We start from the raw sequence: 24,544 nt of genomic DNA, 5'->3' as shown, positions 1-24,544 counted from the left end.
AGAGATCTAACCAAGGACTAGGGAAGGTTTTTGAAGGAAGAAGGAAGGATCTCAAGGAAGAAGCAAGACAAGGCTTCTTCTCTCCTTTCTTTGTGGTGAGAAAATTCTAAGGAAACCGTAAGAACAACAAGGGTAAATTTCCTTCACCCTGTAACATAAGTAGTTTTGAATGTTTTTCATGTTCCTTATGTTTTAAAAAGTATTTTTAAAACAACATAAGAAGAAGGTTATTTAAAATGTTTTAATGTTGAAGTTCAAGGCATGATGTTTTAAAGTATGTGGTTAATAGTTTATGTTGTATCATATGATAACATGTAAAGATCTTTATTTGTTTTCTTGAAAATAAAGTTTAGGAAAGTTATGTTATCACATGCCTATGTTTTAGTTGAGAATGTTTAAAAATAAAGAAAAAAAGAAGGGTTATACTTAACTAAAGGATTTCCTAAGTTTTTATGTTTTCTTACCATGATGATGTTTTTTTTTTGTTTTAGGTTTATTTGCAAACAAATATTATGAAATAAGTTTTAAGATGATGTAAATTCCATGTGATACAAACCTATGTTTTCATGATAAAAGATTTCTAACTTAAGATGAAAACAATAGTATTACCTTTAAAGAATGTTAACTTTTGCTCCTATGTAGTAAATCTTGAGTATATGTTGGTTGCATGTTTTAAAAAAAAAATTGATAGATCAAGGATTCATTTGTTTTAAAACCTAGAATTCATGCTCTAAGGTTCGGCCAACCCAAATATAGAACCTAAAAGTTAGGTTTTGTTGAACCAATGAATGCTTAAATGTATAAATGAAGTTATAGCATGTTTAGGGAGCTTTTGGTTGAATTTTTTTCATGAATTGTGATAAATACAAGATTCGGCCAGATTGGGATTTCAAGGATTTGGTTGAGTTTCCAACTTAACCAAAGCTTGAAAATGAAGTATTATACACTCCCATAAAGGTCTAGAGTCCTATGCGATTAGAGTTAAACAATTACATAAACTCTTGCTAATACGCAACCAAAAGAACGATACCTTTCAAGCCCTAACAAATATGGTGGACTTTGATTGACTTATAGGATAAAAATTCCCTTTTATCCTTCCACCTTTTAATGTTTTCTTTATGCTTGGTTAAGTGCTTGATGAGTAGATTGAGCCCCGGGGAGCCGTCTATTCATAAAGCACATAACTTAAATGTTTCAAACCTATGGGGTTCGACCAACCCATGTAGGGAATCAATTGATTAAGCTAACCTAAGGGTTCTAACCACAAGGTTGGCTAGACCATATAAGGTGCTCAAGGGAATAATGATAAATCTACTCGATAGATTTAAACGATAACAAATGTTTCCCTATGATGAGCCTATGATGATAAACGAAAAGAAATGAAAGTCTATGCATTAAGTTATTTTATTATGAATGGCTTGTACCGAATTCCGAAAGGGGTTCAAGGGATGGCCACCTAAAGAAGGCCCTAGGTCGAAAGGCAAAAGACCTAGAAAACCATTAGTCGAGACTTGCAACCTCGTACTATTTGGGATGGCGCGCAAGTAATGAATGGGTACAAGCCGGGATCCCAAATGAATGATAAGAATGTATTTTCATCTACTATGATAATATATTTTCAAAAGCATGTATAGCATAGTATGCATATGATTGTAACAATGAGGTAAGAAATATGCTTGTACTCATTACTAAAGGATTAATGTGATTTGAAGTAAATGCTATACCTACTTGATGATCGGTTTTGGTGATTAGGAAAGGAATTTACTAAGCTCTGGCTTATAGTTTCTTTTTCCTTATGTTACAGAGCCAAACCGGGGACACTGAAATGGAAGGGCAGCAGGATAAAGCTGAACAAGAAGATGTGTGCGATGTGGTGCCATAACAAAAGAACGATGAATTTTATTATTGCATGCTTGAAGATGTATTTCCTTATTGTCAGTTCAAGACTTATAACATTCTATGGCTAAGATTAGAATTTTTAATTCTAGACAATTTATGCATGCTGAGATAACATATGAAATTTTTATTACATTCCGCTTAAAGTTTTAGATTTTTCGTATGTGATATCTTAAGTAAGAAAGAAAAAAAAAAAGTTTTAACTGTAACGTCCGTCAAGGCTCTGGTAAGGGCGGGCGTTACAAAAATCAACAAGGAAACCATTTGGTAAGGCTATTAGAGCTGACTCACCATTGCAGTTAATTCATTCGGATATTTGTGGTCCAATGAATGTGAAGGCAAGAAAAGGAAGTTTCTATTTCATTACATTTATTGATGATTACTCTCGTTTCGGTCATGTGTATTTGATTTCTCATAAATCTGAAGCATTGGATTGCTTCATTCGTTATATGAACGAAGTTGAGAATCAAACAGAACGTAAAATTAAGACTTTACGCACTGACCGTGGAGGTGAATATTTGTCTGATCAGTTCAAGACAATGTGTAATGAAAAAGGGATTATTAGACAGTTAACTATCCCTGGAACTCCACAGCAAAATGGGGTTGCTGAAAGAAGAAATCGAACTCTTCTAGACATGGTTAGGTCTATGATGGCTCAAGCTAATTTGCCGATCTCCTATTGGGGAGATGCTTTATTAGTTGCGACCTATATACTTAACCGAGTGCCTTCAAAATCTGTTCCATCTACTCCATATGAACGTTGGACAGGCAGAAAACCAGATTTGAGTAATCTGAGACCTTGGGGGTCAGCTGCCTACGTTCATGATAAGACTCACAAATATGGAAAATTAGGGCCCAGAGGTAGGAAGTGTATCTTTATAAGGTATTCTGAAACCTCTAAGGGTTATGTATTCATTGGTGAGCAACAAGATGGAGGCTTCTCTGAAATAGAGTCAAGAGATGCAACTTTTATCGAAACTGAGTTCCCAACAAGAGGTGAAATTGATAAAACAATTCCTTTATTTGAGGAAAAGGATACTGTTCCTTTATCAACAAATCAGGAATCACAAGAGATACCTGAATCTAGTCAATCGAGTGGGAGGAATTTGCCAAGTCATGAGTTGACTTCTCATCAGTCCAATTTACGGAAAAGTGTTCGTAAGATTAAACCTAGGAAATGGTTTGACGATGAGGCATTAATGACACTCCCAATTGACGATGATGAACCTCGAACTGTTGAGGAAGCATTGAGATGCTCAGTTAGAGAAAATTGGAAAATTGCAATGGATGAGGAAATGGAGTCAATGAGGAAAAATCAAGTTTGGGATTTAGTCGATCTTCCTCTGGGCCGAAGGGCTATTGGGAATAAGTGGGTTCTCAAAATTAAGAGGAAAGCAGATGGATCGATTAATCGATACAAAGCTCGACTGGTTGCAAAAGGATATACCCAATTGGAGGGTATTGATTTTGAAGAGACATTCTCCCCAGTGGTGAAGTTTGTGTCAATACGTGTCATCCTAGCTATAGTAGCACATTATGACATGGAATTACATCAGATGGATGTAAAAACAGCTTTCCTTAATGGTAATCTTGACGAGGAAATCTATATGGCACAGCCAGAAGGTTACATTGCTGAAGGCCAAGAGAATAAAGTATGTAGACTAAAGAAGTCTATATATGGGCTAAAGCAAGCGTCAAGACAATGGAACATAAGATTTAATGAAGTCATTTTGTCTTATGGTTTCGAAATGATCAATGAGGATCATTGTGTTTACCTAAGAAAAGAAAAAGGAAAGATTGTCATTTTATCATTATATGTTGATGATATGCTAATAGCTGGAAGTGATACAGAATGTGTGATAGAAGTCAAATCATGGCTTTCATCACAATTTGACATAATAGATATGGGAGAAGCTGAGTACATCTTAGGAGTGAAGATCATAAGAGATAGATCAAAAAGACTTTTGGGTTTGTCCCAAGAGGCTTATATTACTAAGATGCTACAACTCTTTAATATGACAGATTGCAACATTGAACAGACTCCGACAGCGAAAGGTACTGTTCTGAGCAAAAGTATGTGTCCCAAGACTCCTGAAGAAATAGCCGATATGAAGAAAAAACCATATGCCAGTGCTATTGGTAGTTTGATGTACACTATGTTGTGTACTCGTCCTGATATAAGCTATGCTGTTGGCTTAGTTAGTCGTTTCCAGTCAAACCCAGGATCGAGACACTGGAAAGCAGTGAAGAGGATCTTCAGATATCTTAAAGGAACAGCAAACTATTGTCTTTGTTTTCATGGAGCTGATATGAGCCTGAGTGGCTACACAGATGCAGATTGGGCAGGAGACCTTGATGACAGAAAATCCACATCTGGCTATACCTTCTTGCTAAATGGTGGCGCCATCTCATGGAATAGCAAGAAACAGGCTTGTGTAGCGCTGTCGACTATGGAAGCCGAGTATGTGGCTTGTGCAGCGGCTGTGCAAGAGGCTGTCTGGTTAAGAAGGTTTCTGAAGCATTTGAAAATTACTGAGGACAGTGGGAGTCCTGTTACAGTGTATTGTGACAGTCAAGCTGCTATAGCTTTCTCCAAAGATCCTAAATATCACAGCAAAGGCAAGCATATAGAAATTAAATATAATTTTGTAAGGGATATTGTTGACAAGAAAAAGATAGTTCTTGAGTATATCCCTACACGTCATATGCTTGCAGATCCCTTTACTAAGCCATTGACTAAAGAGTCATTTCAAGGACATGTGAAGTCTTTGGGACTTCGAAGAATGTAACATATTGTAAAGATAAATAAAATGTCATGATCTATTCAGTGTATATGTATTTGTTACATTTGAGTAAAGTCTCGATGAGCATGTTGGCAGGTTGAGATTGGTCCACTCACATGGACAATCGTTTCTATTTGTTTAGTATAAATAGAAGTAAGACCATTACTTATGGGACAACTTGTGTAGTTGTGAATGAAGGCATATCTGTAAGTTGGGGTCGCCTTGATTTCGTATCAAGATGAGATCATTTGTGAATTGATAATGATCGAAGTAAATGTACCCATTATTTACTTAACCTGCTATTGGCCAGATTAAAATTCATGAGTTGAATTTAGGATTAGACATTAGGTATGTCTAGATCGAAATCTGTACGATGTTATGAGAAAACATGCACTCTTTTTGGTAAAGAGAAAAACATCGTAGCATGTGATTCATACCACATGTGCTATGGCGACAATAAGGGTAGTAGGAGAATGGATCCCTGCTTCTCTACTATGTGAGACCTTGAGATTATATATTAATCTCAGAATTTGCCCTTAGTGACTATTTAGCTGTCTCCTTGAACTTCTAATCAGTGTCTGCTACTTTAGCATGTATCCTATTGGCTATGGTTGATTCGGTCTATGGAACATAACTAGGAAAGCGACTGATTAGAATGAATAGATTCTAGCTAAAAAGGAAGATTAAATAAATTTACATTCTTTGATATTATTCACTGGTCGACCCATTTCTGTTATGTATAGAAATGATTGTGAATATTGAATATGGAACATGCTCTTGACATATAGTCATGATGAGGGATTAGAGATGTTCATATCAATGTAAATTGAGATTGTTTAATCTGGGTAAATAGCAAGACATGAATATCTCCAAATTAATGGTTGTGTGCCACTGGGAGATTAAATATTTTTTCTGGAGAACGGCTATGTGCCCTGGATAATGGCTGTGAGCAATCAGATAGACTATGTGTCATTATGAGACTGAGTGTCATCATGTGAGCAGCTAAGTTAAGTGTAACAGCTTTCTTAGCGATAATTGCTCAGTGTGCTTGCTGTCGCACGAACCATTTTCCCTGAAGTATGAATAGGATGCTCTTACTAGTCTTGGTGACTGAATGATCTTTGTGATCATTTACCTTTAGGGATTGACTTGGACGAGTGGGAGATGTTAAACTTCCTTGAGCGTTCAGCAGATGAAGGGGCAGAAGGGAGGCGTCGCCGACTTCGTCTCTGAAACTGAAGGAGACGAAGGGGGACGTCGCCGACTTCATCTCGTTATATATATGAGCAATTTCATGCTTGAGCAAAAGGTTCTAGAAATGGCTTGAAAAGCCATATTTCCTAGCAAAAATTATTTGACTTTTGTCAGCAGCACAAGGATGAGCCCTGAAACAATTCATTCAAAAGAATTAACAACTAGAAAAGAAAAGAAAAAGAAGAAACTGAAGAAGCCTTCAAAATAAAGAAATTAAAAAATCATTCAGAGGTTCCTAGTCCTATAGAAAGAGTTTCTCCTTGTCCTTGATGAATTTAATGTTACGATACTCGTTGCACACTTCAATATATAATTTCTAAGATGCACCTAAAGATAATTTGTATCTGTAGGTGCTAAGTATGGCTCTTCTACAAGTGTGTTTCGTTGTAACCAACTCAGCTATGCCCCAGGAGCAAAGTATGACTCAATACATGTTCAGATGCACCATGGCTACACAAGTACAAGCTATTTGTTTAGAAGCTTTCAACTTTTGTACAAGCTATTTGATTCCTTTGGGCGGCTAATCTTGATGAGCATAGGAAACTTAGCGGTTTATAATGAGTTTTCAGTACCCTAAAGTTCTTGAATGGGATAAAAAAATAATTTCGCTCACCCTCAACAACCCAATATCGCCGGTCCCACAATAAGATATATATATGCAGGTAAATCAAATGCCGAGCATGCCCCCAAGTGGGAGGGCATTCTGCAATTGTCAACCTCACAATTCAATTTGTGCTTAATGCGATAAATATATCATCTGAGAATCAATTCGGCTACCCCTAGGGACACCATAATATTGGTCAAGATCTTATGTACTTGGGCCCTCTAATATTCACTTATTGGATGACTTCATTTGATAAAAATCTTAATCTTGTCAATTAGATGCTAATAATTATATTATTAATTGAGGAGGATCATCTTTCACTCCAATGCTCAACCTTTTGTTCAATTAAAGACCCTTATAGTCAAAAGTCGACCAATGCTCAAACAAAAATATTATATTTATCTAAACCATGCATCTAGTCTCTACTTCAAATCCTTGCTAGCAAATTAACATGCTTCTAGTCATCTAAAATGATTGGACAACTCTCCATGTATACTTACAACCTGTTTTATGGTCACTATAAGACCTAAAACTTGAGAGAGTCAACATACATAACTTGGATAACTAATCAAGTCTTAAGTAGCTCACTCATTATCTAAACAAGTATACATCAATACAATCTACAAGTCTAAAAATAAATCTAAGATTATAATACCATAATTACAATATAGGATTCATAGTCTTTGAAATTTCAATTCCTTTTCAATTTGGACTATGATTGAGTTATCTGAGCACCTCTTTGATCCAACCTACTTACCCTCGAGGCGTTCGATCTCCTCCTCCATTTGAGATACTTGTTCTCAAATCATTCAAGTGTATCCTCAAATTGAGTTACTTGGCCTTGAGGCCTTCAAGCTCCTACTCAATTTGGGCTATATTATCTTATTCCTCGATCTAAGTTACCTCCCCTTAGTCTATAAAACTTTTGAATTTTAATTTCTTGAGAACATCTTTGATTTAGGTTACCCTTCAAAAGAACATAGGAATTATTTTTCTTAATAATCTTCTTCTTTGTCATCCTATTTTTAAAAATATATTCAAAGGCATTTTACCAACCTTCTCAATTTCTCATTATCATTGAAAAATAATAATAATAATAATAATAATAATAATAATAATAAGATAGTTGAACAAATAAATCATTTTATCCCTTGCTTCTAACCGAAAGGCGAAAGAGACAAGGAAAGAGGAGACATTTTGGACGACCACTTCGCCTTCATTCAACAATCCAATTCGATTTCTACCGACGAAGACGAAGAAGAAGAAGAAGAAGAAGAGAGAGAGATGCTTCAGAAGTTTGCTTTGGCCTTCAAGTCTAAGACCATCGAATTCTTCGCCGAGGATGAGGAAGCGGAGGACGAGGAGGAGGCTGCAGCAGCGGCGGTGGCGGCGGCCGACCCTGAGTCGGAGGAGATTATCACCGGCCAGCGCGTCGTCGTCCTGAAGCCCGACCCTGCCCCCCGCCCTGGGCCCCAAGCTCTCGTCGCCGCTGCACTCGCCACTTTCTCCTCTTTTCATGACGCCTACCTCCTCCTCCAGACCGCGCAGTCGCCCTTCCTCCCCGACGACCTGCGCGCCGCAGACCGCGCCGCCGTCTCCCATCTCCGCCGCCTGTTGGAGCTCAGGCGCACTTATCTTGAACTCGGATCGACTCCATTCCTCCCCCTTTCCTCCCACTTGGAGGCGCAGGTGCAGGAGAACCAGGATCTACTCCGCGCCTTCGAGGCCCTCGTCAATCGCCTCCAGTCCGACATCGACGGCAAGGACGCTGAGACTGGCGCGCTTGAGAAGACGCTCGCGGACCTCAACGCGGACTGTGCGCGTCTCGCTCACCGACTCGAGCGCGCCTGTATGCCGGCGGAGGATAAGGTCGAGGCACTGCTCACGGTTGGGGTCTTCGATTCCGTGCTCAGGGACACCTGCCGCGTCACTCATCGTTTCGCCCGCATCTGGGTGGATTCGATGAAGAGTTCCGGTTGGGATCTGCGTGCTGCAGCGAATTGCATCTACCCGGACGTCAACTACGCGAAGCCAAGACATTTCCGGTTCGCCCTCCTCTCCTACATCTGCTTGGGGATGTTTGGAGGCTTCGACTCCTATGACTTCTGCGAAGATGGAACCGGAGTTGAATTGAGGGACATTGATGTTACCATTCGAAGAAATGATTCTTTGCAGCAATTCATCGATCATTCCGCTCTTGATCCAATGGAGACAATGCGAGATTTCCCAGGTTGTGATTTTGCAAACTTCTGCCAGAAGAAGTATGCAAAGCTCATCCACTCAGGCATTGATTCATCTCTTTTGAGGAATTCAACTAAAAAAGACTTATCACTGGGTTTGCTGAGCCAGTCGAGTCCCCTGTACGAGCCGTTTGCGACCATGGCCAGCTCCATGTGGACGCTTCACAAGTTGGCCTGGGCATACGACCCCGTGGTGGAAATCTTTCAGGTTGCGCGGGGGACTGAGTTCTCTATGGTTTTCATGGAGAGCATTATCCGTAAGGTAAACATGATGTGCGTTGATGGCCAGAGGACTACTCGACCAAAGGTCGGCTTTACTGTTGTTCCTGGTTTTCGAGTTGGCAAAACAGTGATCCAGTCCAGGGTTTACCTGGATGGCACAAAGCATATATTATAGTTCCATATTCTTTGCTAATGGAAATCCTATTTGTTGGTCTTGTCAAATTTCAGCTATTCCACCTCTGTGCTTAGTGGATAGATGGATTAGTGGTTTCTTTTGAACACAATTGTATGTATTTCTCAGTTTCTAGTCAATTTGATGGAATCTACCATAAATAAAAAGAACTTCTATGATCTGGAAATTTAAGAGGTGCCGCAAGTTATTGTGAGCGGAGTTTATTTTTCAAACCTTGGTTGGTAGGTTATTAGCCAGTTTTTAGATACATATGAGATCAGTCTGATTTTGTTGATCAAATACTTGTTTGCAGAATTAGTGAACGTCAAATACCACTCTGTTCATCTATGTAGATTTATCTGGTTTTTGCAAGCATATTAAGCAAGCCTTTCCTTTTCACTTATTTCTCTTTTATTTCACCCTTTGGTACTTAATGAGAACATTGATGTACAGGTATGCTCAAGTCTACAATGCTTGGACTTCGATAGTTTGATATTTCAGAACTATGGCTCTACTATTCCTGCATGTATATAAATATGCAGATAGGATCAATATTTATGGCTTGAATTTGTAAAAAATATTTATGTTGCATTTATGATAAATTTTAAGTTACAAGACAGCTACAGTTTGTCTCCATCTGTTTTGTTGTTAATTGACTTATTTGAAATGTCTATTCATTGTTTGCAGCTTGAGACAGGTTGTTGAAACGCACCTTTCTGAGATTGAGGCCAGATAACCTTTCTTATACCTGCCAGCATGGAGGTGGAGCAGGTATTTCCTCTCTCTCTCTCTCTCTCTTTTTGTTTGAGAAAGGTTGTTGAAAGGCAGCTTGCTGAGATTGAGGGTAGATTCCTTTCTTATACCAAGTTGGAGGATGTAGGTGAAGCAGGTATCCTGTTTTGAAGTTGGAGGATGATGCTCAGAAATAAGGTTCATGGTTTTGAGTTTTCTTTTTAAACCTTTTCTGAAATGACAAGTGAACCCTGTTGTTAATTAAGTTCAGAAGTTGTTTACATGAAGGTAATTTTGAACAGTGGTTAACTTTCAACAAATATCTGAGATACACCAGTGAGAGAGGAACCTACTTACTCCATTGCTCTTTACTTTTCCGTGTTGGAAATGCTTTGACAACTTTATCAGAATATTTTGGTGAATAACCTGATTTCAGGAAATACATTAGGAGTATGTCTCGACTCAGAAACAGGATGAATTTGCACGTCCTTTACACTTACCTATTCCTTATATCTTATTTTAAGGACCATTATGGAACGTGCCTACCAATTAGGTCTACCTGCTATAGTCAAACCTGGCTTTGTCATTGATGGCTTATAGATTTCTTAATCAGTACGGGAATAATTCACAGTGACTAAACATGTGTAATCATAGATGTGTTTTCTGTAACTACTTGTGCATATATTGTATTTTAGTTTACATGTTGATTGTGATATGATGAAATAACCATTGATGCTATTCATCCTCCAACCCCTACAAGAATATATGGAACATTTTGGTCTAGATTGTATCTACAAATTTAGTAATTAGACTCTGGATTTGATTTGTGGTAAATCTAAACTGCATTCAGCTAGGAAAATTCCTCTTTAACATCGAATTTTATGACATCCAACCCAAATGGTAATATTTAATCCTTGTCCAAAGAGAGCAGCATCTGAAACCGTCTGACTAGGAATCAAGAAGAGCAATTTGTAGTGTATCATATCAGTTTAAAATGAAGCATTTAAAGCATTCAATTCCACTGGTGCTTCAGCAGCAATTGGTTAACCCATCCCATATAGAACTAGAAGTAATATTTGGAAATATGTTAGTGTATTTGTTGCCTTTGCTCTGATCGCCCAACTGATGCAGTAGTTCTTTCCATTTCTCAGCATTTCACATAATGTGTGATGCAAATTAGTATGGTTTTCGTTCAAATTGTGAGAGTATGCAACATGGGTTAATGTTGATGACTCAATACATTGTTTAGTAAATGGCCTTTGTTACAATATGAAAAGCAAAAATAAGAGATACGCATGCATCTTTTGGTTATTAGTAGTAGATCTGATGTAAGAACAACTTGAATTTGATAACATTTTTATTTTCTTATATCTACTTGTGCAGGCAATTTTAACAATGCTAAAGGTGGGAGATTGAATCCTGTATGCCAATACCGAAATACATGTAACAACACATTCGGTATGATTATTTTATGTTTTTTTTTCAGAATTTATAATTAATTCCAAGGTGTGATATCGAATGGATCTTTCTTGATATAGCATCTTTCATGCTTTTAAATCTTTTATAGGTATAAATCTCAATCATCAAATATATAAAGTAATTTGATAAATATTTGTTTTTATATTATAATCTTTCTAATATCTACAAAATTAAAAATAGATTAGGTTCATTCATTGTTGACCTTAGGTTCATTGTCTCAATCTTACAGATTCTAGCTAGTGTTCCAGATTTAATTCTCATTTTATCATTTTTTTTCCCACTTCATTTCTAAATTATATAAGTGTAATATAGACTGTCAAATTTGCTTATTTTATCATTCACGTCTTGAAAAGAGAGGAGGTCAATGCTGATATGGTTTGACGCTTATTTGAAGGGTCAATCTACCGTTATGAGCATTCTCAGTGCTGTTTGTCTCCTTATCCGATTATGAAAATTAAATTATTTATACATCTATAATATTATAATAGTTATGATTCATAAATATTATAATATATTATATTTATATTTATATTTATATTATACTAGATGATTAGTGCTGATTTGAATTGAATAGAATTTTACTTATATACATATTATATTAATTATGATTTATAATTATTATAATATGATATTCACTTAATTAATAGGATTTCAATACGTTAAAAAGGGATAATTCGATACATGATTTTAATAAAAAAAAAAGTTGTCTTTCTAATTTTTATCTTTATTTTTTTTATCGAATGGAGCTAATATAAATAAGAGTAATGATTCATAGCATGAATGTAGCATGACACTCACATTGACAGTGGGACCCACTGTATGCAGTTATGAGTGTCATGCTGTATTCATGCTGGCATTTTTCATACTATGAATCATTAAAGAATAGGAGTAATGATTCATAGCATGAAGAATGCTAGCATGAATGTAGCATGACACTCACATTGGCAGTGGGTCCCACTGCATGTCAGTGGGATCCACTGTATGTAGTTGTGAGTGTCATGCTGGTATTTTTCATGCTATGAATCATTAAAGAATAGGAGTAATGTTAAAAAATAGGAGTAATGATTCATAGCATGAAGAATGCTAGCATGAATGTAGCATGACACTCACATTGGCAGTGGGTCCCACTGCATGTCAGTGGGATCCACTGTATGCAGTTGTGAGTGTCATGCTGCATTCATGCTGGCATTTTTCATGCTATGAATCATTAAATAATAGGAGTAATGATTCATAGCATGAAGAATGCTAGCATGAATGTAGCATGACACTCACATTGGCAGTGAGTCCCACATTGTATGCAGTTGTGAGTGTCATGCTGCATTCATGCTGGCATTTTTCATGCTATGAATCATTAAAGAATAGGAGTAATGATTCATAGCATGAAGAATGCTAGCATGAATGTAGTATGAGACTCACTGTATACAGTTGTGAGTGTTATGTTGCATTCATGCTGGCATTTTTCATGCTATGAATCATTAAAGATAGGAGTAATGATTTTTATAGCATGAAGAATGCTAGCATGAATGTAGCATGACACGCACATTGGTGAATAATAAGAAAATAAAAGAATTCATGAGCGCACGTGAATAAGCGAATTAAGAAGTTTAGAATCAAGATATTAGTATAGTTTTAAGGTAGATTATTATGCAATTTATTGAATCGTGAACTGTGAACGTGGGTTTTAACCCTTCTAATTTTGCATACCTAATTTTCATAATATTCAAATCACATAGTATATTCAAGAAAAGCTTCTCATCTTTCTTTCATGTCATGAGACGATTTAGAGAATTTTTTGAAAAGGAATTTGTCCATTTTCTTTTTCGAGGTCTCAAAAAATGACGTGAAAACACATAAGAACTCTTGAATGGAAATTGAAAAGGAATAGAGCTCTAGTTCCTTTAGAAATGGTAAGATCTTTAGCGCAAGAAAAAGGGGTAATCCATATGATCTTGACTTGTTGACATGGTTCTGCTTCCTTTTTTTTAACAGAATCATTTCAAATCAAAATTAATGTGCTCCTGGAAATCTCTTTAATGTATTTATGCTCACAAATTTAAATTTGATAGTTTCTTTTACTAAATAATCATGGGATTTCTTTATATTTTTAATCTACCTATTTAAAATTTTACTACTTTCAATTTACGGTATCAAATTTAGATCTGATGATATAAATACATTAAGGAGATTTTCAAGAGTTCATTAATTTTGATTTAAAGTGATTTAGAGTTCTCTAGGTCGAAACTGATTTAAAGTGATTTAATTGATCTATACCATTCAAAAATTAAAAGTTTGATATTCTTTGAATTGAGAACGTCTTAAAAATCCATTGGTTAGTGAATATCATTATCCTAGATCTTATAATGAGCTTGTAATAAATTTTATCGAGCCTTTGTAAGTGTGAAAATTCATCGCTCCCAATTGATATCGTTGAATTCAGATATGAGGCCATTGATACATTAATTAAGAAGGCTTCCACAAGTATAATATTTTGGTTTGAAGTGATTCAAGTTCTCTAGGTCTATTAGTGTCACACCCCACACGAACTAGACTTACCGCAATGCTAGCTTCGCTCGCCGTGCATGAACTGTAACAATGTCAGAGTAAAATATAGAATAAAACTAAATAACCTGACTACATGCATAACTCTGGGATAACTCCATTAGTGTTATGTATGTATCTCAATAATTAACCTGGGGTCAAAGAAAAATGAGAGTGAGCACAAAGTGCAAAGTGGAGATACGATAGACGTGCATGAAAAATAGTATTAAAGAGGCAATAACATCATTTATCATTTTTTTTTTCATGTCATTTGTCTTTTATTCCCTTCTTAATCAATATCATAAATTTTCATTATTTTCTTATGTTATTCGACAACTCAATATAATTTATTGAGTGTGTGAACAACATACAATATACTCGTCCAGAAAGTGTTGTTTAAGTAAAGGTGAACACCCTGCCTTCCACCTAATACAAACACATCACGTATACATGAACAAAAATATCAAAGTGAGCGACCTGCAACCCACTTGAAAAAGATGCATCGTATAACAGAGTGAACGACTTACAATCCACCTATAACGAAATTGCATCGTAAGTATGCATCTATACATACATAGCTCATGTGACCAACTTGCAATCCACTTGACAAATATCTCACATGAAAATAGGATGGACGACCTGCAATCCATTCCGTGAACGATGCCTCACATAATAATAGAGTGAACGACCTTGTAATCCACCCCGTAAGAAAAAATTTATCTCCATTTGGTCAAAGTTTATACATGCGCAGAAAGACTCGAAAGCTCTTTTCAAACCACGGAGCCAAGAGCTTTATATTTATAGAAAGATATTTCCTTAATACTATGATATAATTAATCTCATATCTTTTATAACTAATAGAACTGAAGTTTCATAATATGAGTTACATTCACTTCTTTATTAACTTAGTTAAAAAAGTATATAACTTCTTACGAGCACCGAGTCGAAGCTTTCTCTAGTATTATTCAATTTTTGATAATAATATCATTTATATTATTTATTCACTTCAAATTCTCATGAGGTTTGAATTCTCTTTTAGAAAATTATCTCAAATTCCCCATATCTCTCAATTGTCTAATCTAAATGGCATTGATCTGATAGGGTGCAAAATTTTGATAAACAATAAGTATAAAAAAGGACAACCCAAGTATAAAGATATGATCAAGCGAATAGAAGTATATACGAGCATGTATTTTATTTTTCTTCTACCATATAGAATATAAACGTTAAATAATTCATTATTAATATTTTCTATTCCATACCATAATTTAACATTGATAAGATCATTCTTGTTTTCTAACCGATCGATGTAGACCTATGGTAGTAATTACCAACTAAAATAAAATCTTAATAAAAATAACAACAAGTATTGTACACTGCATATAATGGATTCCTGACATACAAAGATGAAGGAAAATCCAAGCTATGAAATTCTTGATGGCTGTGAATTGTCAAACCAAATAAAAATAACAAAAAAATCAAGCAGAAAGAGATCCAGATTATTATCTCTTAAAGCATAGGTTTAATCATGCACGAAGGAAATTGAAAGAAGTCAAGTAAGAAAACTCCACCTCAATTAAATTTGACAGTGTTGTAATGATGTGTGATGGCTGCGACGACATGCAACGGCGACGATGACGTGTGACGGTTGTGATGACATGCGGTGGCGATGATGACGACGACAGGGAGCAAGGACGACGGCGGGGATGTGAGGAGTTTGAGGGTGCATTAGGATTTTGGGTTTTGAGAAGTTTTAAAGACCCTTTATTTATATTTTTACATAAAGGTCCAACAAGTTTTAAAAATTTTAACTAAGACTTTTTTAATTACTTCAAGATATAACAATTAGTTAATTTTATTTGAAATTGACTGATCAATCTACACTATTTAAAAATTTAAAAGTTTGATTAGGAATCTAATAGTAATATTGGTTAATGAGTATTATCCTAGACCTTATAATAAGTTTGTGATGAATTTTATCAAACCTTTATAAATTTAAAAATTTATTATTTTTAATTTACGTTATTGAATTCAGATCCATGATCATAAATATATTAAGAAAACTTCTAGGAGCACATTAATTTTGATTTAAAATAGTTTAAAATTTTAAGTCCATCAGTCAATTTCAAATGAAATTGACTAATAGCGTAAAAGAAAAAAAAGGGCATTTCAGGAATATACTATATATACGGTTTTGAGTATTATTATGAAAGTTAAGAATACAAATAAGTAAGATTTTAACATATGCATGTACAATCTCAATAAAAAGACATAGATTATTAGCATGTTAATCTCTTTTTTAAAAAATGATAATCTCAGTTAAGTCACATTGACTCAATTCCTGGGGGTGATCGGTTCGGTCCCATGAAAGTTTTCCATCGGCTACCAGGGTAAATCGGGAAGCGCACAGCGGCCAACCCAGATGCTCAGCATCCTTTGATTTGCGATCTCCATTTGGAGAAAAATTTCTGTAAATACGCCGTAGTTGGGGATCAAACCGCGAGTGTCTGGGTAACAACCCGAATGTTCTACGGCACCATGGCCCCGGGACGCATGTTAATCTCTTTTAGATATAGCTTTTGGTGCTTATTTTCAATCTGGTCTCAAGACCCATTTTATTATCATCAATTGATGGATCTCAAGACCCCTTTTAGTTTATGGCATGCCAAGATGCACAAAAGCAAAAGCAAGAGTCATGTGACGTGGTGTTGTTGAAGTAGACAAAAGTTAAATTTTAATGAAATTAAGATAATGTTCTTCTTAATAGTGATCAATTACAACTTTTTGATTTACTTTTTTATAAATGATCATGAGATCGATCACACTAGAAAATCACAAACGGTATTGGAAAGAATATGAAACCCGAAGGGATGCAGGCAGTAACAGCTGCCCGAAGCTAGCTAGAACGCAAGCAGAGCAGGCATCATGGAAAAGGCGAGAGAGAGAGAGAGTATCTCCGGTGGCGGACACGGTGATTAGACTTTTGCAAAGGGATCCATGCATGCCGCGGATCAATCACATCACCATGTCATCGTCGACGTCGCCCATCGAATCCCCCGGCCATGCATCTTTTTCCTCATGGTTGGCTACAGCACAACTGATCAGTACATCTCCATCCATCCACCTCTGCGTAAAGTATTCATTTAAACACATCTGCCATGTCTTCTTATTCATTCATCTCTCTCCTCCTTTAATCATGTATACATATCTGGTGGGTTGTGGACAGGTTCGAGTGCAACCTCTCATGCATGGGGTCGATCGGATGTATCAATTATTGCACGGCCCATCGTTCTCCCATGCCTCATCCTGTTTCTGTATCAACAGTCTTTTCGTGGAGTCTCAGTCCCTAACCAAACCTATCGAGCAAAGACTTTGTTCCTGCAAATGATTGAAGACAACAGGTGGGACACTGGAGGTCTCTTTCCTTCTCCCTGCGCGCATCTATTGTTTGGGACAGTGTTTCACTGAAATTAGCACTCCAAATATGTGAATTTTTTCCTTTCTATTTAATTAACAATTACGTGTTTATGTTAGATTGTTGTCTAATTATCTCTAATTTAAATCATATTTAAATTTTTTGCATATTTAAAAGAAGAGGTTGAGGGATCTCAATGGACCCTCGTTGGTTGGTTGGAGGAATAATGAACTATTGAATAAGCTTGGATGTGATGATTTTTTATATATATTGTTGTATAATAATTAATTGTTTTTAAAATAATAAATTTTCAATTTGGCTTTTGTACGTGAAAATTTTACATCCTGAACAAATAAAAACACAACAATTACCTTCTTCAAAATTATCTGAGTGTTCCCATTATTCCTGATATGACAGCTGAGAATTAATTCTACTGAAGAGTCTACACAACACTACACTAGGCTCTACGATTTCATCTCTCTTCCTCTTTCTCGGAGGCAATTAATTCAGTGTTTTAGCTGTCCTCTTGCTAGTAAAGGCTACCTCATACATAGCCATTTCTTCATTTCACTTGCAGCCAATATTAGTACGTAACTTGAGCTCATAGTTTAATTGAAGATCTCATATATCTTGATTTAATAAAAAGAAGGTTTAAGCCATATCTAGATGGTGAGTAGCATGATTAACTAGTTCCATATGAAAAAAAAAGGTTGTACATGTTATACATGGTAGATGTCTGAGGCTTAAAGAAACACCTAGACACATTTCAAGGCCTTGTGGATGAATTGGCTAAGGTTGGACAATGCTTACTTAACTATTTGAGTCGTTTCATACTTTTGTGACAACTTTCTTACTTAGTTGATATAGTGAAACTTTCTTAGAAGGGGTGCAATGGTAAAGTTGTTGTCGCATGATTTTGTAGTTACGAATTATAAGATTGCATATAATAAATCTAATGTGATTGAACTCTTTTCTGAGCCCCGTAATGACAAAAGTTTCATGCACCGAATTAACTTTAGCTAGACAAGTACAAAGTGACTTTGGTAGGTGGATCTACATAATTGGATCTTAGAATGTTTTTAACTGTCTATCTAGGGATAACCTAAAGACACATAAGATAGGTAATACGTACAAATTGAACAATGAATTTCATTGCACCAAATAGACAAATTAAAAGAGCAATATTTTTGCTAGTTATCTATGGTCGAAATTACGGATGTAGGGGACCTCCCTGCAAGGTCAAGTTATGTCATCAACCAAATCAACTACACACATGCATACATAGTCTTGGTGGATACCAATAGTGAAGTATATGACTTTGGTATGGTATAGGACCACCTTAGATATATATCATATTAGGGTTTTAGATAGAGTAAGAGAGCAATATATTATCAAGGTGGAGAATGTCGAACCTGATTAATCAAGGTGAATGTTGTTTAGCATGGTTTACATGATGTTTTATAATTAAAGAAGAGTGTTTTTCCCTTTGTGAGAATTCTAATTTGGCATCCAAGAGAAGTGTCCAAAGAGGTGAGCATCAATTTGTCTAATTTACATTTACTTTTGATCAACATAGAATGTTTTAATTTAATTACTCCATTGATTTAATTAGGGTGGATTTATATTCTTTTTACACAATTCACTAATTAATTAATATGGAAACATCAACAATTATTCAAGTTCTTCAATTCTTTTAATCAAACTCCAATAGCATTGATTCTAACTAGCTAGCTCCAAAGCATTTCTAACTAGTATAATACATATATACACATGTATATACAGTTAAATTACTGACTGAATTATGAATTCAGGTGTATGAACCAGGAGTCAAAAGCAACCACGTACAGGGATGATAAAACCTGAAGGATCTTTTTGAGCCTGGATATGCATGCATGCATGCATACCTGGTGGCGAACATTGAAGAGCAAAGCCCAACGACAAGCATCTTAAAGCAAATAGGAATAGTAGAAATATAGCACTTGCCAAACAGTTCAAAGTCTTTCCACATAGCGAGAGAGAGAGAGAGAGAGAGCACGCGTTGGTAGACAAATTAAGGCACGGCTGGCTAGCCACGGGCGAGCACACACCGACCTTGTCCCTCAGGCGTTTGCACCCTCCGCGGCCATGCCGGCCCAAACTCGACATCCATTTAAAGTACAACAACTCGGAAAAAGAAAAAAGAAAAGAAAAAGAAGTGAAGAAATTTAAAAAAAAAAAGGAAGAGAAAATAACCCAAAGTAAGGGTGGTAGTAGTAACCCTAAGAACAACAACAGCAGCAACAGTAGCGGCAGTAGCAGCAGAGGGAGATGGAGAGAGAAGGTGTGTTTGTTTGTGTGTGTCGTCCTTGGTGCTTAGAAAGGAGTGACTCCCGTGTTTGCAGCAGCAGCGGCAGCGGCTGTGGGGTAGAAACCCTCCTTGGGAAGAACATCCTCAGCCCCTTCCTGCAAATTTAAAGATACAAGAGAGGAAAAGAAAAAGTTGAGGGTGTAGTCGTAGTAGTAGTAGTAGTAGAATTAGTGGTAGAGTAGTGGCTTGTAAGATTCTTCTGCTCTGATCTACATTGCATGTGTATTCGAGCTAAAACCCAGAAAAAGTAAAGAGGGAGAGGAAGAGATGTGACCAGGGGATCGACAAGCTCTGGAAGAGATTAACTTTAGGTTTTTAGAGCAAAAGAAAACATAGTTTCGCTTGTTTACCGGAAGCTGGCGCAGGGTGGCCTTCTTCAGACCCTGATCGGGCATCAGGCCGAAATGGATGTGCGGAAAGTGGGCCCACTGAAACAGCAAATATTGGTCACTAATTAGCTCATCTCTTCTACTAATTAACATCCATCAACATCCATGAAGGTTCGATCGTATGCACAGTCAGGTTTTAGCAAGCTTACGTTCTTCGCTGCGGCGCTGAAGGCTTCCCTGTGAGTGATGTCGGGGTTCCCAGCCTTAATGCGTTGGATTTCGTCCCTGCATTTAACCATTCATGTTCAAGAATTATTAATGGATATATAAGCTTGTAATTTAGCCAAGAACTGATCACTTACTTGATGAAGCGATTGTACGCAGATGGAACTCTCTGCCTCTTCTCCGGAGCTGCGCAAGTTTAGTGTATGATCAGTTCACATGCACCTTTCGTTAATTTTAAATTGCGAGCGTAGTAATGTAAATCTACAGCAATTACGACGAGCGAGTGACGATGAAGGGAACAGAAATGGAGAAGAGAGTGAGGAGGGAACTGGGAAGGCACTATTGCTACAGGGAAGAGTTTGAAGGCGAGGTACGCAGTGCAGTAATTGCAGCAGATGGCTTTCCTCTGGTAGACCAGAGACCAGAAGACAAGCTCCTGTGTGGCGATGCAATGAGCTTCTGCAACACATTCTCGCTATTTTGTTTGCATTCTACTCGATTGCACAGTCTTATGCCTCCCTCGCAATTATTCCTTTTGCTGCAGGCTGGAGGAAGATGATGGTGGTGGTGGTGGGAGGGGCAGATAAATATAGGGTTTCAAGTTACTACAAGTGCAAGTGTAATGCGCATATCGATCGTAATTAGAGGGAAAGGGAAGCGTTTTTAAGATGAGAAAGAAGCTCACGTCTGTTGACCACTGGGGCGCGTGGGAACTGGTCGTCTTCCACCCCTTTCACCGCAGACGCCATGGCGTTGCCGTTGTTAACGCCGCCGGCGTTGTTGCCGATGAGGCTGCTGCCGTTGTTGCCGCCGCTGTTGCAGCTGTTGCTGTTGTTAGTATTGCATAGCAGGGAGGGATCCAGAAGCAAGCTCGGCGGCTGGCACTGCAGCTCATCCTGATCCGTTAACCGCGCAGTAGATGAAGCCAGCGAACCAAATTAACAATCACGAGCACACGAAGAGCTGACGGAGACGCATTTATGGAAGCATATCACATACCAGGAGGTTTTGATGAGGTGGGTTGAAGCAGGCATGGCTGAGGTGGTGGAGCTGGTTGGCGGCGGGGAGAAGAAGGCCTCTCATGTTGACCGAGAGGAGATTGGTGCAGTGGCCGCACCTCACCGTCACCGTCTTGAACAAGCTCGTGTACGGAACGCTCACCTGCACGGAGATCATCGATCAGCAGGAAGAAATCAATTACCTGGAACTCAGCAAATCGAAGAGGGGGCTAAGATATGCAAGGAGAGGAAAAGGGCAGGAAAAATCTAGTGGTAGGAAGGAATGGAATAAATCAGAAAGTGAGATGGATAGGCAGATGCATATGCATATGCATATGATATGTACCGCGAGGACGGTGTCGCAAAAGTTGCAGTGGACGTAGCAGAGGTGCTCGGAAGGGGGTGGGGAGAGGTGGTCCAAGGAAAAGGCGGCTGAGGAGGATGACATGGTGGTGGGATTTGACGGGTGGTGGATGGTCGGGTGGGTGGCCAACCGACGCGATCGATGGAACGGGAGGCGAGGGGATGGAATCCTTCGCCCTCCTGCAGCCGCCGCGGGTGCTGTTGTGGTAGTAGTAGTAGTGTTTGTCGCCCGAGAGAGCTAGACTGGGGAGCGAACTCAGAAAGGAATAAGATTCTCCTCCTAACTGCTTTCGCTATGATTCTTGATTTGATGCTTTGATTTGATGCTTTGATTGATGGATGATTCTATATTTCCTCGGATCTGTAGTTCCCCGATTTGAAAAATGGGAGGAGAGAAGAAGGCGGCCAGGCGAGCCGAGTGAGAGAAAGAGGTGGAGATCAGGAATGAATGGAAAGATGGTGGAAAGAAGAAAGAGAAGAAAGGAGATAAGAAAGAGATCCGAACGAAGAAAGGAAATGCTGGAGGTGATGAGATGATGGCTCAGGCCTGCGTGACACAGACAGAGTGGTAACATATATGCCCAAAGAAACCAAGGCAAAGACTTAGACCCCCCCTCCCTCCCTCTCTCCTTCTTCTCTCCTCTCTCCTCTCCTCCTCTCTCCTCTCTCACAAATGAACACAGTACAGCCACCGCAGCACAACAAGCCACAGCCACTGTTTAAAGAACACTCAGGTATGTGGATGGAGTGTTAAGGAATGGTCTCCTTTGAAGCACTGTTTCAGCCAAAGAATGTAGGCTAATCAAATTTCAGTTCCTGTATGTCTCGAGTAAGGATCCATATATATTGGCCATATCTTTGTGATCGATCTACAACCTAATTTTTGAGATCAGACTTGCATTTATATATGCAATTGGTAGCCCTAGCTAACAATTAATGACTACTCTTAATTCGCCAAGGATTGTTGGTGAGCCCATAGAGAGTTGGGGAACAATTTATGGTGCCTATCTCCGCCCTCTGCCAACATTGAAATCAAGTAATTTTGTGGAGAATGTTTTGCTTTTCTTAAAAGGAATTTATTGAGAAATGAATTAAAATAACCATGATACATGATATATATCCTCTTACATTTATAAGATTTTTATAAATTACTAGACAAACTTGAGTTGAATCATCCAATGTTTGAGAATGATATAACAAATAAGAGTCGAATCATCCAAAGAGTTGAGTTGTATCTTTATCTTCTCCCTAACAAGTGATGAGATTGGGTCACTACTTGTGAGTCGACATTCATGCCATTATACCCTCTTTATTGTGCCTCAAAGTAATGTTGATACTCTTATTAGTTCCTATCATTTAATTTCCACATGGATCATCACAACCCTTTGTTATTATTAGGTACACAAAGACATGGATCTATTATTAGGCACATAAAGTGGTATTTAAAGACGCTTCTTAACTATAAAAATGAGATCTTTAGGTACATTTGCACCATAAAAATATATATAATTGATAAAAGTTTTATATTGGTCAAAATGTTTAGTAAGTCCAAATTATATGTTTTATATTGTAAAATGATATATCAAACACTTGATCAAGAGTTTTGAGAAGGACCATATTATAACATATACTAGTCAAATCTTACTAAAAATAAGTACCGTTTTTTTTGTAAAGTTATGTCACTACTTTCGTGCATCGTATTAAGTATAGAATGTCTTCTACTAAGAATATCGACCAGGTGATTTAGAACACTTGCCTTGTTCTTCATGATCGAAATTTAAGTTCCACCCACTAGTCAAGTCTAGAGTTAAGCATGTGTTCTATATCAATTGATGTACTTCAAAGCCTCACGAAGAACAAACTCTCTTGAAATTAGACAATATCACCAATGTTTTAAAGAATGAATGATAACACTTGCCTTGATAAAGCATTATTTAGTTAATAGTTTGATGAAAATATAAACAATCAGATCGTGCATGGAGACACCGAAGATAAATAGTTGTTGATTCGCTAGACATTCCTAAATAAAGTAAAAAAATATATCAATTTTCACATGTTTTTGCAAGCATGAAAAAATGGATTTATAACAAGATATGTCACTTCAATGTTGTATTATCAAAGTTTAAGTGCAATAATAGTGCATAAATATAGCTCGAAGAGAAGGGATTAAAATCAAATGACCATTCTTCATCACTATATATGGATATGTAACCTAGCTGTTGAGTATTGATATTAAAAAAAATCATGCAGAAGCACCTGATCAGCTACCTTTGGGGAATTTAATATCCTGCCACAATTAGTGAAACATATCAAGTGTGACAAAGGAAAGTGTCTACTTATTTCAACACAATTTATTGACATGATAGTGAGAAACCATAATGAGTCTACTATGACTCCCTCATAATTGGGGCTTGCTAGGGTTTTCACCACAAAAGTTCATGTCCTTAACTTTTTTTTCAAGAATAACCTATAAAGAAACTATTCAATTTGGCTTCATGTGTTTTAGCATAGTTGAGTTTTATCTTTTATTTTTCTCTTTTTTTTTTTTTTTGCAAAAGACATTTTGGGGGATAAATATAATTTACCTCAAGTGAAAGTAGAACCCACTTAGGAGATACATTTTTACCCTAAAAATGTGCTAGATACTTGATTAGTTTACTCATAAGAAACTAAATGTTCCATCATAGGTAAGAAATATAAAAATACAACTAAGGAAAGTGGCTACATGTCTCAACATATTTTATTGACACTAAGTAGTAAGTCATAGATGTTAAAACTGATGAATCAAAATATCTCCATAATGGCATGATATTGTTCACTTTGGGCCAAAGCCCTCATGGCTTTGTTCTTGGGCTCTCCCCCTTTTAAAAGACATCATATCAATGGAGATACTTTCCATCCTTTTAACCCCATGATATTTTCCATGTACTTTAGATGTGGGACTATG

The 24,544-nt window shown here is 37.1% G+C and overlaps 3 protein-coding genes across 3 annotated transcripts; 2 read left to right on the top strand and 1 right to left on the bottom strand.

Annotated features, from left to right (window-relative positions):
• The first annotated feature begins 2,546 nt into the window (after positions 1–2,546).
• LOC141826187 (uncharacterized) lies at positions 2,547–4,685 on the top strand. Its single transcript, XM_074713437.1, has 3 exons — positions 2,547–3,269; positions 3,936–4,515; positions 4,612–4,685. Exons 1-3 carry the CDS (start codon positions 2,547–2,549, stop codon positions 4,683–4,685), a joined length of 1,377 nt encoding a protein of 458 aa, XP_074569538.1.
• A 3,012-nt stretch (positions 4,686–7,697) lies between these two features.
• On the top strand, positions 7,698–9,501 carry LOC141842406 (protein GRAVITROPIC IN THE LIGHT 1-like). Its single transcript, XM_074730616.1, has one exon. The coding sequence runs from the start codon at positions 7,822–7,824 to the stop codon at positions 9,172–9,174; it is 1,353 nt and encodes a 450-aa protein (XP_074586717.1). The 5' UTR covers positions 7,698–7,821; the 3' UTR covers positions 9,175–9,501.
• A 10,186-nt stretch (positions 9,502–19,687) lies between these two features.
• LOC141836786 (axial regulator YABBY 1) lies at positions 19,688–21,682 on the bottom strand. The gene is made up of 7 exons (XM_074724298.1): positions 21,581–21,682; positions 21,236–21,397; positions 20,922–21,132; positions 20,374–20,422; positions 20,221–20,296; positions 20,033–20,110; positions 19,688–19,777 (listed from the first exon to the last, which is right to left on the bottom strand). Exons 1-7 carry the CDS (start codon positions 21,680–21,682, stop codon positions 19,688–19,690), a joined length of 768 nt encoding a protein of 255 aa, XP_074580399.1.
• Between the last annotated feature and the right edge of the window lie 2,862 nt (positions 21,683–24,544).

This window comes from Curcuma longa, chromosome 1 (genome assembly GCF_044706935.1).
Source record: "Curcuma longa cultivar G26 ecotype Majalengka, Jawa Barat chromosome 1, ITB_CL_G26_1.1, whole genome shotgun sequence".
In the NCBI taxonomy this organism is placed as follows: Eukaryota; Viridiplantae; Streptophyta; class Magnoliopsida; order Zingiberales; family Zingiberaceae; genus Curcuma; species Curcuma longa.
Note: the sequence above shows the minus strand (reverse complement) of the source record. Positions and strands in the feature narration are given on the sequence as shown.

Bases quoted from the DNA above. Each gene is read 5' to 3' on its own strand.
- LOC141836786 (XM_074724298.1), bottom strand. From the start codon at position 21,682: ATGTCATCCTCCTCAGCCGCCTTTTCCTTGGACCACCTCTCCCCACCC. The intron at 21,398-21,580 runs GTACATATCATA...ATCTCCGTGCAG, and splicing joins TTTGCGACACCGTCCTCGCG to GTGAGCGTTCCGTACACGAG. The intron at 21,133-21,235 runs GTATGTGATATG...TTAACGGATCAG, and splicing joins CACCTCATCAAAACCTCCTG to GATGAGCTGCAGTGCCAGCC.
- LOC141826187 (XM_074713437.1), top strand. From the start codon at position 2,547: ATGGCTCAAGCTAATTTGCCGATCTCCTATTGGGGAGATGCTTTATTA. The intron at 3,270-3,935 runs GTTCTCAAAATT...AACATTGAACAG, and splicing joins GGGCTATTGGGAATAAGTGG to ACTCCGACAGCGAAAGGTAC. The intron at 4,516-4,611 runs GCAAGCATATAG...ATATGCTTGCAG, and splicing joins TCCTAAATATCACAGCAAAG to ATCCCTTTACTAAGCCATTG.
- LOC141842406 (XM_074730616.1), top strand. From the start codon at position 7,822: ATGCTTCAGAAGTTTGCTTTGGCCTTCAAGTCTAAGACCATCGAATTC.